Source organism: Gopherus flavomarginatus, chromosome 2 (assembly GCF_025201925.1).
Source record: "Gopherus flavomarginatus isolate rGopFla2 chromosome 2, rGopFla2.mat.asm, whole genome shotgun sequence".
Classification (NCBI taxonomy): Eukaryota; Metazoa; Chordata; order Testudines; family Testudinidae; genus Gopherus; species Gopherus flavomarginatus.
The window spans coordinates 35,001,826-35,021,115 of record NC_066618.1 but is presented as its reverse complement, the minus strand read 5'-3'; the positions used below and the strand labels follow the sequence as shown (position 1 = coordinate 35,021,115).

The 19,290-nt window shown below is 39.5% G+C and overlaps 1 protein-coding gene across 9 annotated transcripts in view; it reads right to left on the bottom strand.

The window, feature by feature from the left end:
• The window catches only part of ABI1 (abl interactor 1), a 118,380-nt gene that overhangs the window by 7,329 nt on the left and 91,761 nt on the right, over window positions 1-19,290 (bottom strand). The window contains exons 4-10 of one of the 9 annotated variants that reach the window (XM_050939115.1): window positions 16,609-16,623; window positions 15,771-15,871; window positions 12,185-12,325; window positions 9,144-9,244; window positions 7,974-8,042; window positions 5,952-6,128; window positions 2,117-2,203 (exon numbers count right to left, since the gene is read on the bottom strand). In XM_050939115.1, coding sequence (XP_050795072.1) covers window positions 2,117-2,203; window positions 5,952-6,128; window positions 7,974-8,042; window positions 9,144-9,244; window positions 12,185-12,325; window positions 15,771-15,871; window positions 16,609-16,623 — 691 coding nt within the window. The remainder of the gene's footprint in view (window positions 1-2,116; window positions 2,204-5,951; window positions 6,129-7,973; window positions 8,043-9,143; window positions 9,245-12,184; window positions 12,326-15,770; window positions 15,872-16,608; window positions 16,624-19,290) is intronic. The other 8 variants (XM_050939120.1, XM_050939118.1, XM_050939116.1 and 5 more) reach the window with 8 other exon arrangements.

Sequence of the window (19,290 nt, the reverse complement as noted above, 5' to 3'; positions counted from 1 at the left end):
TTTAAAAAGAACAAAGTGCCAACAGATACACCGATTTGGCTGCAGCACACAAGTCTGTTTTAAATGTTTCTCCTAAAACATACAAATTCAACTTCACATTTAATGGGAGAAATGGGAACAAAGTACTATATATGTGCTACTAAGCAGAGTTAACCCTGTTCTTGGAAATTTAACCTTTACATTTCCTCACTGCTTTTAACTGGGCAACTGTAACATGGCATTAACTTTGTTCTGTTGCATTTATTTTTCTTTTTAAAAATGAAATGGGAAAGGAGGAAGGGCAGAAATTGCCTGTTCTCAGTATTAACATTTAAATGGTTTCAAATCCAGATTTCAAATTCAAACCCTCTCTTGAGTGTATACAAGGTAAGGGCATGGTGACTTCCTCACCTGTGCTGCTGCTATTGTTTAGGTGGAGATGGGGGTGGGGATTGCTATAACCCAATCTTGTCCAAAAAAAAAAAAAAAAAAAAAAAAAAAAAAAAAAAAGCAGCAGCACACCTACTTGTATTGTATCAGCTGTGTCTGTGTAACAGATATTAGGAAGTCTGAATAAAATCCTCTTCTATGAAGATACCCACAGTCGGAGTACAGGGCGCAGGAAAAAAGAGAGTAGGTCTTACGGAATTTCTTTCAGGGGCCATAGAAGAAGGGTTTAGGAGTCCACAGAGCAAGCAACTTTTCAAGTACTTCAGATCTATAAGGACGGGAACCTCTCATGCCATGGAAGTCCAGCCTATCCATGTTGCTCTGTGGCCTTCACGCCATACTGTTAATGGGGTTTGTTCGGGAGTGGGTAAATGAAAACCCAACAGTTGGGCAAAAAAACCTCTTAAACCCAGTTTTGTAAAGTGCAGTCTTTGCACCACTTTACACCACTGCCTAGAACTCCATTTTCCACTCTGGATGCTCAGTACCCAGTTTTTCACTTTTTTTTTAAAATGGATTTTGATTGAATAAAGTTTTGACAGGGAAAGTTCACCCTTCCCAGGCCTCAAACTTTAGTCATTTTTGCAGCAGACCTGTTAAAAAGTGATCTCAGATTCTCTCCCTTTGGCTATACACACACGTTTGTTTGTTTTTGGGTGGAGTGGATTCACCTTCAGGAGGACTATACGCATGGAAAATTTCAGTCCAAAAGGCTAATTACTTTCTGAAAAATTAATATGTAAAAATGGGGTTCTAACATTTTGTAACCTTGATCTCTAGCAATTGCTAGCCCACTATAACAGAGAAGGGGTTTGAAAAGGTTTTTAAAATGCAAACTTGTGCCATGCTCTCTATTTTATTTTATGCAAGGTTTATAGCGTGCTCCTCATTGTCACATCTGGGCCCCTTGTCTTGGCCCTGATTCTGAGAAGTGCCCAATACCCCCAAGGCAAAGGTGAAAACTTGACTGCTCAAGTGTTCTTATGGGTGTTCAGCACCCTGTAAAGAGTCAGCTCCTTGCAGGAGCAGTACCCTGAAGACTCCCCCAAGACATGCTGAGCATCCACTGTTAATAGGAAATTGCAGGCACTTCGCACCTCTCAGGATCAGATCCTTTGTTACTATAATGGCTCAACTTTCCAGAAAATGTCCAGATTCTAGTGAATGTTTTCACTTGCAGAAAACAGGAGCAAAAGGGAAGAACTGAGGCAAACTCCAAGCTCCTTCTATTTGCATTAGATAGTAAAACCACACCTTTCCTTTTGTTTGGCTACATGACTTTCTAAACTGCTACAATTTATAAGTTAACAATTACACAGGTGGATATTTTAACAGGTTATGTAATCCTTTCTAACCCAAGCTAAGTAATTATCACTAGTGATAGGCAGGAGGATGCAACACTAAATTAATTACTATATTTTTCTACATCCACACTGAGCAGATGCCACATATTTCACATTTTTATTTCTATCAAATGTGTAGCTTAAACCTTAAATGGGTCAGTAATAATCATGCACATTATAAAAAACTGAAGAGTGTGCCCTTCAGCTCCAATAGCATAGTGGCACTAGAATGCAAGATGGTATTAGCTTCTGAAAAGGAAACAAAATAGAGTCTGACTTGCCAGCCATGCATGCTAGAAGAAAACAGGCTCTACTCTTTGACAACTCAGCTTGTCCAAACTTACTGTTTTCCTGCACCCTGGCCACGAAGCCTGTGAGAGGTATCTGTGGAGTCAATTGAGGCATAGGGGGAGGGGGTGGAGCAATAGAAACTGGAGCAACAGAGCCCATATTGGGGAAGTCAAACAGATAAAGGAAAAAAGGAAACAAACAAGAGCAGCTGTCAGTAACGACGACCACAAAACAAAGTATGCACAGAACAAAAACACACATAGAAGAACCTTCTTCAAGTTTGTTTTCACAAAAGCAAAGCTAAAGCTGAATTCATGTCTAGCCAATTAGTGACTCAAGAAAAATATATTTATCTAAGAGGCAAAGTCCAGTCTGAATGTTCATAGTTCGGAGGACATGAGAACGAAGGATTTCACTCATATGAGATACATTCTTTGTATTACAGTAGCACCTAGAAACTACACAAAACAGAACTTCTTTATTCTCAATGTTAAAAAAAAGACTATTCCAAAATTCTGTGATTATCTTTAAAGAGAAATATTAATGGGATACACAAGGGTTCAGAGGATAGTGGTCTCTTGCTGTTACATAACAGCAGACACATATGGTGAATATATAAAATAAATTTGAGGCAAAGCAAAGATTTGTTTATAGGAGCAGACAATCCTGCAACTCCAGCTATTATAAATTATTTCATACTGAATGACCAATGATTATTTTATCTCATAGACAGACACTTATGTGCTTCACTATTTACTATGCTACTGTGGATCTATTGTATTTTTATTGGTTTACAAGAAAGACCTGCTCTCCCATTGGTTGAAACACACAATAGCTTGTAAATTGGTTTCCAGCAGCATAAAATTTTGTTTTCAATTTTTTAAAAGCCTTCTATAAATATGAGCCACCAAGCAATCTGAAGGCTGGTGTAGGTTCCAATGGTACAAATGGCCCTCCCATGCATATGCAGAACTCTCATCCAATCAGTTGAAATGTACGAGTGCACATCCTCTGAACTGTATTCTGTTGATCCATTCATTTTACTGAGCAAAGAATTTAGTGTTCTTTATAAGTGTGTATGTGCAGTCAGTGTTCCTTAAAAAGGCACAGAACTGACTGCCTAGAAACTGAAGTCCTCTCTTTATAAAGCACGTATGTAAAAGCACAGGCAGTAGCAACACAAGCTCCCCTGCACTGACTGACCAAAGTGTGTCAGACTCATGCTGGAAGGGGACAGTAGTTCAGCTCCATTAACATTTAAGCCTTGAACTCTGTTGAGACTGCCATCAAAGATCTGTTCTGGTGTAACATCTCCCCAAGAGAATAAAAATAGACCAATTCATTTAACAAATTAAGCCATTTTTTTCAGTTTTAAAACTTTTACATTTAACTACAGATGAAAACGTTGTGAGGTGTGAATTCAACAGAGTAATTTGATTGGAATTGTAAAATTGAAAGAGGTTCTATTCTTCTGAGCAAGCAACAGTTTTAAAACAAAGGTGTAATTAACATTGTTTGCTGAATAAAGGCACTATTTAGTTCATTCCCAAACCATTTCCCCCATATAATTTATCAGTGAAGAGGTGTGAAAGGGGGAAAAGAAAGCAGATTTGTTTACAAAACTGAAGTAAACATTTCAGAGAAAAAAATTACTGTTTGCAAACATGGAAGTGTAATCTAGTGGAACCAGGAAAAACTGGATGTCTTGTCAAGACAATGTCAAAATCACCCATTTTGCAAGTGGATGAAAATAGTTTCAAGTGAAAAAATATGCCCATCACAATACCTTTAAAAAAAAAATCTGAAAATCAATGTTTTGAAGCACTGCATACAAGCCAAATTAAGGGATTATACTTGCATTTGAACAAAGAAATTGCATCAGAATCTAAATTTTCAATAATAAATTCAGTTACATAACATTTGAGGCAATTTAGCCATTTTAGAAATTAAATCTAGTTTTGGCATCTGAACACCACTATTGAAAATGAACAGTTTCTCTGAGTTGCAACTAATTATTTTTGCAGCGAAGTGTGTGAAGAAAATGAAGGGGACTGAGTGTGTCTGAGGGGCCAGGGGGAGAAGAGGAAGGTAAATATTAGTTTAAATAAATATGTTGACCATCCCAGGAGCTTTCCAGGTATATAAAATTGTTTTTCATTGAAAATGAACTCTAGATCAGTGGCAAGTTCTTAATCTAAATGTTTTTCCATACATTATATACATAATGCTCGAGGAGCACCAAGATACTCCTCAATTCTCTTGCAATTGCAGAGCAAAACTATCACAGAGATGATGTAGCAAAAGTTGCAGCTAGCAGAAAGGTAACTTTGAAACTATGTGAGACAAGCAGTAGGGAACTACTAATCCATTTTGAGACTGTGTGCATGACTAATTTGATGGGCATAATTTAGCTGCGAGTAGGGGGCAAGGGGAACACTGGTTTGCTACCCAAGTTTCAGGCCCTCACCTGGAGTGGAGAGAGGGAGGCAGCAGAGAAGCACAGACTAAATCTGCTTAAGTTTGGCAATGCTCAGCAGTCAGCGCTTCCCCCACTTCACCCAGCTAACCAATCAGCTACTCAGAGACGAAGTCCTGCTTTGCAGCACCCTGCTGCTAGGGGTGCCCTGTTGGGCAGGTGGCATGCTGCTCTCTGGAACTGGCTCATCTCTGCTGCTGCCTGCTTCCCCCACCCCAGTGCAGAGCAGGAGGTGGCGAGCTTGACAGGCCATGGAAGGGGACGACCTTGCTGCAGAGAAGAGACCAAATCACCCCCGTCCTGCTCCCCCACCACAGACTCAGGTAGGGGGAGGTAGAGAGTGAGAGACTCTGGAAGAAGGATCCAGGAGAGGCGGGAGTTCAGGCAAGGAATTTGGAGGACGGGGTGCTTGGGATGAGCGGGAGGGAGGGGAGAACCTGGACATTTGGAAGGCAGAGCCAGGGTGAGCAGTGAACTTCTACAGTTGGGAGCCTCGGGATGGGAAAGGTGTAGTATGGGCATCTGTGCTCTTGCTCTGCTGGCTAGGTGACTCCACTAGACGTGTGAGAGCAGGGGTATGCTAGCTCTACAGCCACAGGTTTTTCTGCTTCATTCCACGTCAGTCTTTTCATAATTCCCCTCTTATTACAGATTTTAAACATAACAGGGGATTTAGTAATGACTACGCTAATATTTTAAACCATTTAAAATAACACTGACGATATATTTCTGTCCCCTAATCAGTTCTTTAAGTCATGCTATTGCAGTTAGTGCTGAGATGTGAAAGGCCTAAAGGGAACTCAAGTACTGGAGAAATTCCTTAATACTGTGGTTATTTATTACATGAAACAAGAGAGGAAAGAAGGTAATATTAATGCTATGCAAGGAACATGATTTCCAGCTATTTTATCCTGTGGTCTCAGTATCAGACAGTAAGACATTTAACAGTGATAGCCAACAATTCTTCTCATCATTTAAATTTTTAAAAGAACAGGAACATTCACAATGTATTTGAAATATTAATGGTCCAGTTTTAAACAACAGCTCTCTACAGCCAATATTCCAGGTCCTACCAAATTAGTTCTCCCTTCAGAAGAGCTTATAATTTTGGAGTGTGTGCACAAAAGTGCACCTAGCACACCTGAAATGCTAACTAACATTTGCTTATAATTAATTAGGTAAGCCTGGTGTTACCCATTACATTAAATGCTTGATCACTTTCTAGGGAAAAAGTGTTGTGTATAATTGAAAGGAGGCAAAGTGTACCTTTTTGCTATTTTTCTCAAGTAGAGGGAGAAAACCAAACAGTATTTCGATTCTGATTGTTGCCTATCACAGAGAAATCATACTTCAAATCATTCATCTCAAAACATTCTATGATTGCTGCATAACGGCAAAGCTCAGAAGCTTACTTGAGTTTTGAGAATAGAGAGGCCCGCCATTAACATGAGGTTGAGCAGAAAATGGGGCAGTCACAGAGGGATTCCGTCTGTATCCACTAGAAGATGCTGAAGAAGTGGTAGAGTTGTGTCGTGAAATTTGCCTGGTCATTGTGCCATACTGGGAACCAGGAGTTGAACCAGGAGCAGCTGAAAAGCAGTAGCCAAAAGGAACCAACAAGAAGACTTAAGCCAAGTATTACTTAGGAAAGAATCAGAAAACAGAAAAAAGACCCAGAACATGGTGAATACTTGAAACCAACACTCCAGTACCTTGAGGTCAGCAGCGAGATATTAGCAAAACAAAAAAGAAACATCTTGTTATACCAGTCCTGTGCTATCTACCATATAAAATACATGAATATTTTTATGAATGTTTATCATTTATGTTTTCTGAAATGTTGTAGCTATTTTAACCCACTTATACAGAATGTTGGATTAGCTTGTTTCCTAGTTTAACTGAATTTTTGTTGTTGCACTACCTGTTAAACAAAAAGAAAGAAGCACATTGAGAAGATTGCATATCTTCTTGAAAGCAAACATTTTTGCATTCTGAAACAGATGCCTTCAATCTAGCCAATGAAAAACAGCATATTTGTAGGTAAAGAAAAATAGGGAGAAAAGGACATCACCACCAGAACAAAGTTTTTAAACTGGGTGCTCAATCAAGCATAAAAATCAGAGTGATACGATTCTAAGACACTTTCCACCATTTAAAATTTCTACTGTTTAACAACTGTGCTTCCATATAAGGAACTTGCATTAACAAACTAGATTAGTCAACACAAGATATTTCAGCATTCTTCTGTGAGATAACACCACTACCTGCCTCACATCTGGTCTGCAGCATTCTCAATATTGAAGATTAGTAATGAAACACAGTTCATCTTTTTTCATTTTTGCTATTTCACGTGTGTCACAAAAGTCAGAATGTCACAATATGCAAACTGATGAGCGTCTTGTGTTGCTTGAACTCTTTTTGCCAATGTACAAGTTCTTTTCAGATTCCAAATGTAGTAACAGTATTGGAGTAAAATATTACTACATGCATATAGATGTAAACACACACAATACACACAGTACATTCTGAAGTTGACAGACTAATATAACACTATTCAAAGTCACTTTCACTTATTTCAGTGAAGAGAAAGTGTACAAGGATTATATGGGTCAAAGCCTCTAAAGTTAGTTTTGTGGTAAGACAAGGAATTCTGACAATTGTCCTTGGCTGGAATGGTGAACTAAAAGTTCTCTAAGGTAATGCTCTCAAAACCCCTCACTAACAGCTATGCATGGCATTCGCTGCGCAGCTTGAAAAGACAAACTGATAGGGCCTTTAATAATTACTTTAATGCTTGTGAATCCAAGGTGCTTCAAAATGCCAAAGAGCAATGACAACTGATTTCCTTCACCATCCCACCCAAATCTACCAGGAAGCAAGTCACTTGTATCTTCTCATTGCACATGCAGGAGAACTCCTGAAGTCTCCTAGTTTTGTATCTCCATGAAGGATCACAGAATTGTACCCAAGCCACTAAGCCAGACATTTCTGCTTTTCCTTTTACATTTTCCTTCATAATCAGTTCAGAAGAGAAATCGCTGTATGCACTGTTTTAAAACCACAGTGTACTTTACTGGTGAACTTCTTGTTCTCCCCCCACCCCCACCACAAGAACGCATGAACAAGGACTACACGCAATCTGAACTCACATTGTTAATTGGATTTTAGCTTTAGTGGGAATATTAGGATTCAAAGCAACTAATATAGTTTTCCCATATTTTATTTATTTACCTTCAGAGGCTTTCACCACAGGAAATTAGTTGGGATTAGATTTGTTAAAAAAAAAAAAAACACACAAACTAACATTGATGATTATACCAGCTCACATACACCCCATTACAAAAGGCAAACTGCTTCTATAAATCCATTAGGAGGAGTTTATTATTGATTATGTCAAATAACTGCAATCACGCCAGTGCTGACACAAGTCTCACCTATCGTACTGCCCATTGGGAGAGGTGGTGCTGGCGGGACTCCAGGAGGAGGAGGAACAGAAATTTGTGCTAATAAAATAGTTCATATTGCCAGTTAGGCTAATGGCAAAAGAGCTACATTTTAAAAAAGACAACAGGAACGTAGAGACTTTACAGTACAAGAAACTGTTCAACATTATACACACAGGCCCCGATCCTGCAAAGGGTTCTACAATTGCACACGTCTTCTCCTGCAAGGAGTACCTATCAATTTTACTAGGGTGCTTTGTAAGATCCATGTATGCTGATCCCTATGCAGGCCAAGACCACAGAGTGGGCCTCAAGACTTAGTAAGAAGTGAACATTTGTAAACAAAGGAACAAGATACAACAGCAAAGTTCCACCTCAGAGTAAAAATCTGGACTTGTGAATACTACCACTCTAGTTTATGAGACTAACTTGGATGGTCAGTGTTTTGTCCAAAATAGCTTACCATGCCTATGTGACACACATTCACTAGGTCAGTGGTCATGTCTTCCTTTACTGTCTTACCTCTTGACTGTAACAGCCAACTACAGCACCTTCACATCGTAAAAGAGTTCAACTCAAATGGTGGAGGCGTGTGCTTTCGATGCTGTGCGATAAGCTTTAAATGTTTTTCACACTACGATTCACTTTGGTTTTAAATCACACTGGTGGATGTTGTTGAATTTCACTATTGATGGTGTTTGTTTATTCCTAGGCTTTTTTTCGATCTCCTTTAGTGATTTAATTGAAGGAAGAAGTTTGTTTAAAATTGTAAATAAAAATGTTCTAAATGGTAAGTGATAAAAATCAATAGACTATTTCAAAAAACAAATTCTGATCATATGCATACAGAATGGTTGTTTCTTCTTCTCAGGACATCTAGAAATGTCTACTCGTCAACATGAGTTTGAAAGCATGGATTCCACCTGCTCCTTATATCTTAAAAAGAAAAGACACTCCTGATTTTTTTTTTAAATCATGTTACAATGTAATGAAAAAAAATAGCAGCTGACCCTTTTTTTGGCATTGTTTGTTTTGGGAGTAATTCTCTTCCAACCTCTTCAAAAGGGAAGGGATGAGAACTTCAAGGCTCCCTTGACATTTATGAGAAAACGTCTGAATAAGCCACATTGCAGTATTAGGTATAAAAAGAATCTCAAATACCTGGCCCAACAGTTGGTGGTGAAGGTGTAGGCACGGCAATGGGAATGCCAATACTGCTGCTTCCACTGTTCTCTCGACTGCCACTTCCTCCACTACTACCACTAAAGGGGAGAAGACATGTCAGCACTGCTTTCCATACAGCCTCTGCAACCTTCATATCACTTATCTGAACAGCGAACAAATAAATTAGCTCAATTACATAAAAGTGAGAAAAAAGCCTGTAGACTGACTGTTCCTGAAACCCCTCTTACTTACCACCCTCAGATCATTAAATCAAAGTATTATAACTCTAGTAGATACAGGTATCATTAGCTAAGCTGTTAGCCACTTTTTATACATCCATGGCTTTTCATTATTTATATCTACAAATGTAAGCAACTATATGAGATCTAACAGCTGTCAATCCAATGTGAATACTGTAATGGTTCCAGGCACCTTAAATTAAGTACAGTGACTCCTCACTTTGTGGTGTACTTATGTTCCTGAAAAATGCGACTAAGCGAAACGATGTTAAGCAAATCCAATTTCTCCATAAGAACTAACGTAAAGGAATTTTTTTCCAATCTATATTTTATAGACATAGTATAAGTTTTAAACAAACAATTTAATACTGTACACAGCAATGATGATTGTGAAGCTTGGTTGAGGTGGTGAAGTCAGAGGGTTGGATATTTCCCAGGGAATGCCTTACTGCTAAATGATGAACTAGCACTCGGCTGAGCCCTCAAGGGTTAACACATTGTTAATGTAGCCTCACACTTTACAAGGCAGCACAAATGGAGGGAGGGGAGACAGCATGGCAGACAGAGACAAACACACATCCTGTGTGTAGGCGGGGGGGGGGGGGGGGGAGAGAGATGTGCATTGCCCCTTTAAGTATGCCAACACCACACTCTAAGTACATTGCCTTTAAAGAGATTAGGAAGTTGAGACAGCAGCTGCGGCCAGCTTTCTCGGTCCTGAGCCCTGTTATGTCTCCTCCATGCTCAATATAGAGAAGGGATACCCAGGGGGCAGGAGCAGGAGGTTACCCTGACATTAGCCTCCTTCTTCCCTTCTCCCCTCCACAGCAAGCAGGAGGCTCTGGGGAGCAGCTCCAAGGCAGAGGGCAGGAGCAGCACATGGCAGTGGGCGGGGGGAGGAGGGACAGCTGAACTGCTGGCAATTGTTAGCCTGTTGGGCGGCTGCTGCACAGGGAACTTAGGGAAGCGGGGAACTCATGGGGGACTGCCAGTCCACCCTGATTCCAAGCCCCCACCGGCTAGCTGCAACGACTCGCAGTGAACAAAGCAGGCGGCTGCCAAACATAAGGGAGCACTGCGCAACTTTAAACGAGCATGTTCGCTAATTGATCAGCAATGTAACAACATAACCAGGACGACTTCAAGTGAGGAATTACTGTAACGATAAATTGGGTGTGAAAAGGGTTCACGCATAAACTATTTGTAATTCCAGTGATGTGTGCTATATGCTGAAGAAGTCTCATTTTGCTAAATGAATACTTGTGTTCAAGGTTATTTTGAATCATTAACAATTCTACTGCAACTAGCCCAGCCACTGAGAGAGAATGCAATTTATGAAGAAGCCATACAGTAATTTTGATGACCTCCAAGATGTTTGCATGAAAAAATTATTACATATTTTTCAACCCAATGGAAACTAGGGGACAAATTAAACAAACATGCCTTTAGCCAAGACTTGTATTTACAACGTTCCAGAGAATTAAACAGCTGTGGTATAACTAAAAAGCCATTTCTACATATCTATCCTAATAAAAATATAGCATCACTCAGTGCGCTTTATTTACCATTTCTGTGCAACCATATATAAATTGCTAGCAAGGAGTCAGGCACATTCAAAAAATATCTTAAGACAATAACTTTACAGTAAAGAGAGAAAATCAGTGATCTGAACTGGGAGCCAAGATAATTCCTTCAATATTAGTGTTCTGTATGCTGAAGACTCTAACTGCAGTCTACAAAGAAGATCTTGTCAGACAAAAAAAGGGAGATTTTATGGCTGCCAATTAAACAGATTGCATCCTGGTTTATAAAATACCTTAATCTGACAATATTGTTCAACTGACAGCAAGCTGCTCAAAGATGAAGTTAACATGTTTTCCCAAAATCCATAAGGACTCCTTGAACCCCAGAACTGTCATTATGCTATTAAACATCAGATTGTTTCAATGACTCGCACCAATCACATCATATCTATCCTTGGGACAATAAACTACTGTCTAAATCCTGTCTGTATTCAGGTACCCATTGTCAATTTATTTCTTGCAGTTTGACCAGAGATTGTACTGAAGCCTCAATAAACAGATTTAAAGGGCAAGTAGTCAATAGGTATAGAGACAGCACTACTCTCATATCCCAAAAGATGATCTCCCCAGAGAAAGTACTGTTCTGCCAACATGCCTCAGTATATGGAAGCTGACTGGCACTGCTTAACTGGTTCTGTGGATAAATTTTAGCTTCCAATACTGTCAATCTACCATGTCAGAAGCAGAATTTTTCTCTGAACAATAAAAGCAAACCACACTTCTGACAAGCCAACTTCACTAAAGTATTTTCTAATCAGGAACGGCTTCCCTACACAATTAGCAGCAGCGAAAGCACTTACCTGTACATCTATCCTGGCCTAAAGTCTGAAATAAGTTATATAGTCTGACAGATATTCCATCTCCCTATTCACTCCTGTAATTTCTGAAATTTTGCCTCCTCTGATGAGGCAAAAAACAATAGAAGAGAATAAGTTGTGCATTCAAAGCCGTGTGTGTGTACGTATTTATAAAAACAAACAAAGCTTCTGTGGAATTAAATTGAAAAACTGATACAGATGCTACTAAAGTTAACAGATCTAGAAGTACCAAATCCAGACAGCACCATGTATAAAGAAGAATCTAAGGTATTTAAACTACATCTGTCTTCTCCATCTACCTTAGAAGCAGCCAGACAAAGCTTTCCTGAAATGCTGGTGAGTGAGTGTCAGCATGCTGGTCAAGACACAATTATAGAATTAGAAGCAATGTACTCTACCTGTGTGTTCTTGGTCTCTGGTTTAAGGAAGCTGTTCTTCCTGGACTGTGTTGGCTTCCAAGTCTGGCAGGACTGGTCATGTAATCATTAGGAACAGTTGGAGGTTTAACTGGTTCCAAGGTTTTGTAAGGAGTATTTCGTCTAGTCAAATGAAAGTGGGTTGGAGGAGAGAAAAAGCTTTAAAGTAATGAAACCATTTGTTTTCCTAAACCTTCACTTAAGATCACTGCACAGTGACCCAACATTACTATATAGAAACAATCTCTGAAAGTGGCAAATTAAATAGGTGTTTCATTCTCAACATGTTAAAGGTACTAATTTTAGTCACCTTCCAGGACAAATTATATTTTAAAAGGTTAAAGGGAAATTTCAGTGTCTAGGTAATATATGAAATAAAACTACTGAAAAAAAAATTTTGAAAATGCTTTCATACAGTTAAGGCCAAGCTGTATTTTTTTTAAGCTAAAAGCTAATTTAAAAACAAAAACATTAAACACATGGCCACAAAACTCTGTTCAGATTACAAACAATTGTATGCACATGCTATGCAATGCACACTTATCTATTACAGTAGTGCTCTTGAACAGCTGGTAAGATAATGTTTACATAGAACATTTTGAGGGAGGTACAAATGTCCTAAAAATTACTTTTTGCTAAAGGTATTCACATTCTCACACCAGGACCATGTTTGGAGTCCCTGTTCCCTTTTCTGAGGGAGCTCACAGATGGGGAGGAAATGGGAGACTATAAACATCTTTAATCATTTGTGCTGCTACCTGTTAGATTACCACTTAAACATACATTATATTAAATCAATGACTCGGCAATATAGTAGAACCTTACTAATTATTAGGAGACCTATTGCAAGGTTCTGAATTTGGTGAGGTCGTAGGTAAGCAAGACACAAAAAAGTAAGGCAAATGCATCACAAAAAATGATATAGTTAGTAATCTGCTGTAGTTAAGTTTTAATTAAGTTACTTTATATTATCCTAGTGAATATATTGTATTACACTTAGAATTCTTACAAAAATGTCTCAGGAGCACTAAACCTCACTATTACTAAAACCATTCCTGATAAACAATGCCCAGTTGTTTGTATGAATTTTGGGATTTGTGAATCAGTGAGTTTCTATCATACACAGAACAAGAGAAAGTTTTAAAATATGAGCTGCCTTTGGGCTTTTGTTGTGCCAGAAAGATCAATCATCAGAAAATGAAAAGTGTGCATCTTAATCTCTTATAACTAGAACACAAATATGATTGAAACTGCAAAGTAAAAAGGACTGCACTGAAGTTTTACACAGGCTTCCAATAGGAATAACCTCACAATTTAAAGAAAATAGGATGTTAACAATGGGTATGCACTTCTGGACAAAATGTGGGGGAGGAAATGGAGTAGCCCACGTTTCTATAGCTTTGTTTATTAGGACTCTCTTATTTAATCTGCATATATAATTCCCTCTACTCCAGTTCCTGGGAGTTGACTTGGCTAATGGACAGAATCCAATTAAGCAAGTAGTCTTTCCACTGCTCTCAAGGCTCTGAACATTTTCTCTCAGTAGTTCCTTTCACAGAGCTCAGTCATTCCTTTTTCTCTCAATGTGGTGTTAATACCCACCACCTTCAGGCGGAACTGCAAAGGATCTCAAGCTCTCCTGCTATTGTACAGTCTAATTTAGGGCTCCTAAGCAGGCAGTGGCTGTCCATTTCCCATCACACCCTTGCTTCACTTTTTCCTGTGAGGCTTTTTCTACTTAGTCCACCTTCTTGTAGGCTTTTCCTACTCTGCCTGGGAGAAGCTGTTTCCTAGTTCTCCTAGACCTCCTGCTCCCTCCAGGTCTCTGTTATACTGAGCTCAAGCTCCTTCTTATAGATCCCTCCCACAATCACCTGGTTCCTTCTTTGTTACCTGATCTTTGGACTCTCCTCTTCCCCCCATCCCAACTACATTTCCCAGAATTCCTCTGCCTTAAAAAGGACAAGCCCCAGCAACTGCCCAGGTGGCAGTGCCTACTTTTAAGTGTGCTGCTAACATGCTCTGTTACACTCCTAAAACTGCATATTTTGTGTTGTGTTGGTTTAAATTTCTATCAACAGTTTTCAAATGGAAAGAAAGAGGAGCAATCTTTGTGGTTTCTGGCAATATTTTTGCATGTTTGAGGTAAAGTAGCAGAAAATATTCTAGAAGCATGCACTTTGATGCCAAAAGATAAAAGACAGCACACAACACTCAAAAAGAGAGGTAGATGTAAAAGATGTAATCCTTGCTGTGTATTTTGGTTGTTCCCCCAGCCAATCATCTCTTCCCCTCAGTATCCAGGATTTCACCCATGATCTCTATCCACTGTTTCGTGAAGGATCCCAGCACACTTCACTTCACCCACAGCTGAAACACAGCACACACTCTGGTGGGATGGTATCAATCAAGCAGGTAATTGGAGCCTATGCAATATTAATCAACACTGGATCAAGATTCTCATTTCCATAACCCACTCCAAGCAAACAAACCAATCCTAGAGAGTTTGTTTTTTTTAAACTGAACACAGTACGTTATTACATTTTGATATATCAACAGTGACAGTGCAGCACTGAAGTGTTGCATCAGGATTAAAGTCTTCAGCGCTTCCAGAGCCCTGCAATACTCTTTAAAAGAGGGCTGTAGTTCCCCCCACTTTTCTTCCGTGGCTCTCTTGATCCCCACTGTGAGCTGCCTTGTAACAATCCCACCATTACTCAGCTCCCCAACCTGGAAAACTAACTCATCCATAGCTACTGAATCTGTGCCAGCCCACCAGTGCTCACGTTTCAGCTACCGTACCCTACATGTTAAAGATAAAGATCAGGTGACAGTGAACAGCAACATCCATAGACAGAAGTTTCTGTTTAAGATCTCAACCAAAAGGCCTCACACAATAGTCCAAACAGAATCACACTCTATATGCTCAGTGTTTTCAAGTACCACCATTTCAATCCATTTCATAATAATCTGTTGATGTACGGGGGTCAAACAGCAGTGAAACAGAAGCTGAAGTAGAAAGTGGTTGTGTTGGGGGGTGCAGTTCCCTCAATTAAGCATTAAAATTTTCACTCAAATGAGCAAACAAATGACAGTTAGTGTTGCCAGTACATCCTTAACTTCTCTCCACACACACTTTCCTTAAATATTGCACAAAGCATGGAATGCATTTTCACAACTCTCCTCTGACAAGGAATCAGGAGTGAGTTAGCAACAAAATAAGATTAACACTGAAATTTTTGCTTTGTTTAAACGAGAACCTTAATCAAAATTCATTTGTATTAAATATGCAATAATATTTCTGCCTGATTACTATCAGAAATGAAAACAAACCTTGGCCACTTCAATCTGTAATATAAAAATACTGCCATGAAAAGATATTCTCTCAAAGGGGCTTAATTTAAAAAAATCAGAACATTTCAAGTGTTTTGTATGGAAAGGTGATATGTCTAACTCACTAGAGCCCAGAGGGTACTCAGAGCCTTCACATACTCACTTATCCAGGCAATACAGATATCTGCACAATTAGAATTCTCTCATAGAGGCTGGATGAAAGTCTCATTCTTACCCCAGAGTTCCCCGGCCTGACATAGGAGGACTTGGTGGTTTTTGTGTAGGTGGATTTGTCCTTGACAAGGTGCCAGTTCTTGCAGGCTGGTTATTTCCATGCTGAAATGAGGGGAAACATGATTTTATTTTTATACTCAAATGCCTCTACTATTGGGAGTTATTTTTTAATGTAAGAATAGGAAGTGAGGATTCCCAGACAGCTATTGAACAGCTGGTTTTATCTACACACTAGAGAAGACAACAGGAAAAGGAAACAAACCCTAAACGTAAGTTTCATATTGTTTTTAACTGTCATTTTACAGCTGAAGCACATCTGAAAATTAAGCAGATGACAAGTTTATGCAAAAGTCTTCCCCTTTTCCCTCTTTAAATTAACTATTACATTCAATTTGGTGTGTCAGTTCCACTGAATATTTTAAATAAGAAATTAAAGCTGACTCTACAAAACTGTCAGTCTTCATTTGAAAGTTCTCAGTCAATTCAGCTCAGCTATTTGACTAGCACAGTCAAGTATATTGTCTGGGAAACCTCCTGTAAAAAAAAAAAAGTAAGTCAATAGGATCAAGGCATCTACCAAATCAGAGCAAAGCGCTACATGTGTTAGAGAAATTAATATATCTATGTATAAATGCAAATGTCAATATATCACTGATATATTAACACATCCAGGCTAAATGTTGCAAATCTGCACTGAAGTAGAGCTTATTTAACCTAAATAACCTATGAAAAGCAGAGAAAAGTATAGGAGAGTACTAGCTTTCAGTTTTAATGGCTCTGCAGCCTCAACTATCAATACAATGAGGCACTGTGGGTCAAATGAGAAATATTCTTCTTACCTTGGCTTTTAGCCACTTAACGTTGGCAAAAAAAAAGAGGAAAGCAGAAATTAATAGCAGATCTATCACAACTGATAGGACAACTTTAAAAAAAAACAACAGTAATTCATTTCCCTAACAACAACTTACATTGCAACCCAGGTATGCTGTTAAAGATCTCATAAGCAGTCACAGGACAAACATCACAATTAATAGGCATCTCCAAATGAAACACTTAAGAAACTTACATTTATTATCCTCGTGGCCAGCAAAAGGGACACATGCCTCTTGCCAGCCTTAAATTTCTAACACCAGTTAAAAATGTTTGGTTGACACTAATCCAAGCCAAGAACATTGCATAGTTATAAAATATCAAAACCATACACTCCCTATACAATCTCTATCACGTTAGAGAATGTATTAAACCATCAGTACTTTGGGAATAGAACCCAGAATGGAGAAGTCCTACCTGCTGCACTGAACACCAAAGAATGAAGGGAATTCAGACTGGATATGCAGCAGAGCCTTTCATCCCTCTAGGTTGCTGCTTGAAATCCACCTCAGGTCAGTAATGCAGCAGTGCAGGTCTTATGATTTTATTGCCAGCATCAAAATAATTAGTATTTATCTTGAAGTTCTGACTTTTGGAGTCAGATCTCTGTTTTCATTTTTAAAAAGTAGTATGTTTCTAGCCCTCATGGTTGCAAAGGAAAGTATAAAAATGTGACTTCAGCTTATCCTAAAGGCTTAAAAAAAAATCAGAAAACAAAACACAAAATGTATTTTTTTTTAATTAATGATTTGGGGGGGGGCATCCTTGGCCAGTTGGGGGCATCAGTTTATACATCTCTCATTCAATATCGAAACGTCGAGTGGGGATAAGCCACGAAGGACCTTGAAAACGAAGACAAGCGTATTATGTTTGATAGGATACAGAAAGGGAAGCCAATGGAGGGTTTAAACAGAAATTAAAATGGTCAAAGTGGCGGGCAAGAGGAACAATCTTTCCAGCAGCATTCTGAATAGATACGAGCATGACAAAGTTACATTTATCAAGGCCAGAGAAAAGGATGTTGCAGTAAATCGACATGTGAGATGATGAGAACCTGGGCATGAGACTTAGCAGAGAGGATGAATAGGAAAGGCCACATCTTAAAAGGTATGATACAGAAAGAATGGGCATAGCCTGGACATGAGGACATGGAAAGAGGTCTGAGTCAAAAATGATGCCCAGGTTACAGGTCCGAATGTTACGTAGGATGGTGGAGTTGGCAACAGCAATAAAGAAATGAAGTGGAGGGAAATTAAGAGCTCTGTCTTGCCTATGCTGAACTTGAGCTGACAGATGGACTTTCACAAGATCTCAGAGACAGGCCAAAATTAGTTTGGATGGAAGGAGACAGGTAGCTCTATGAGTCAGGACAGAGATGTTAGTTGAATTTGTGTTTGGGGATAATATTACCCATAGATAAAATATAAAGGGAGAAGAGAAGGGGAGAGCCATGTAGAACCCTCACAGAAAGTCAAAGGGGAATCCTCTGAAAATTGTGCTGAAGGAGAAATTAGAGTTGTAAGAGAACCAAGTGAGGCCAGAGTCCTGGAAGCTAAGTAATTAGGCATGTAGTGTGTTCTGTGCCATGGGGTGGGTGTTTCCAGGTTAGGACTATTACCTCAACTCGCCACAAGCAGCTTTAGAAGAAATTTCGTTAAGAGGTTTTTTTTGCATGTTTGTCAGCCAGTCCCCAGATTCTAGTTTAAACATGGGATACAAGAATGATCACAGAACAAGGCCATTGCTAAGGAACTCAGCCCACTGGAGGCTTCAATGTGGGTTTTACTGTTGTGGTCTAATGATCAAGGAAATGAGTTGGGCCTTTCATTGGCACTATGCCTTAAACCCCACCCTTTGATATGTCAGTAACCAAGAGGGTGTGCTGACATTGTTATAGGGTGGCTGACCTCTTTAAAGGGATGATGGACCCAGCCTACCCAGGAAACAACTAGCTCACCTCCCTAGGGAGTGAGAAGCGGTCAGGTCATGTGACTTGTGAATCATGTGGCTTAATTAGGCTTGTTAGGGAAAGATAAGGAGGCCTAGGGCAGAACAGAGCTTTTTTCTCATCAGGGAAAAGGAGGAAGACTCCAGAAGGACGCCCAGGGTAGTTACTGCTGAGCAAAAGAGCAGAGAGTAAGCCAAAGGAACCCAGGAGAGAGACTCTCAGCCAGAGGGCTTTATGAAGAGTGTCTGACTAAAAGAGAGAAGACCCTCAAGATGGAGGGACTAGGCCCAGATTGAGGCTGGGCTATAGACTCTGAGATTGCAATGTTTGGAGGTTTTGGACTGGTATACCCCAGAAACAGTGGACTTTCGTTAAATGGCTTAGCCAGAGGGCCAAGTCACTGGAGCAGCCAAACCAGGCTGTGGGGGCGTTTTCTGGAGCCCTGCCAAGAAAGAAACTAAGACAGGGTGCCACAGAGCCACTCCAGGCCACAAAGGGTGCTCAGAAGCTGGCTATCCCATTACAGTAAGCCAAGTCACTTGACAGCACCAGCATCTCAGAGGTAGTGGCCTAATAAGACAAATGTGCCTTTAAATCCAACCTAAGAAATGGTAATAGGGGAACATTAGTCATGATGAAGAGAATCAGGATGCCACTTTTCAAATTATAAACTGTACTTGAAAAATGGAAACTAGCGAACAGA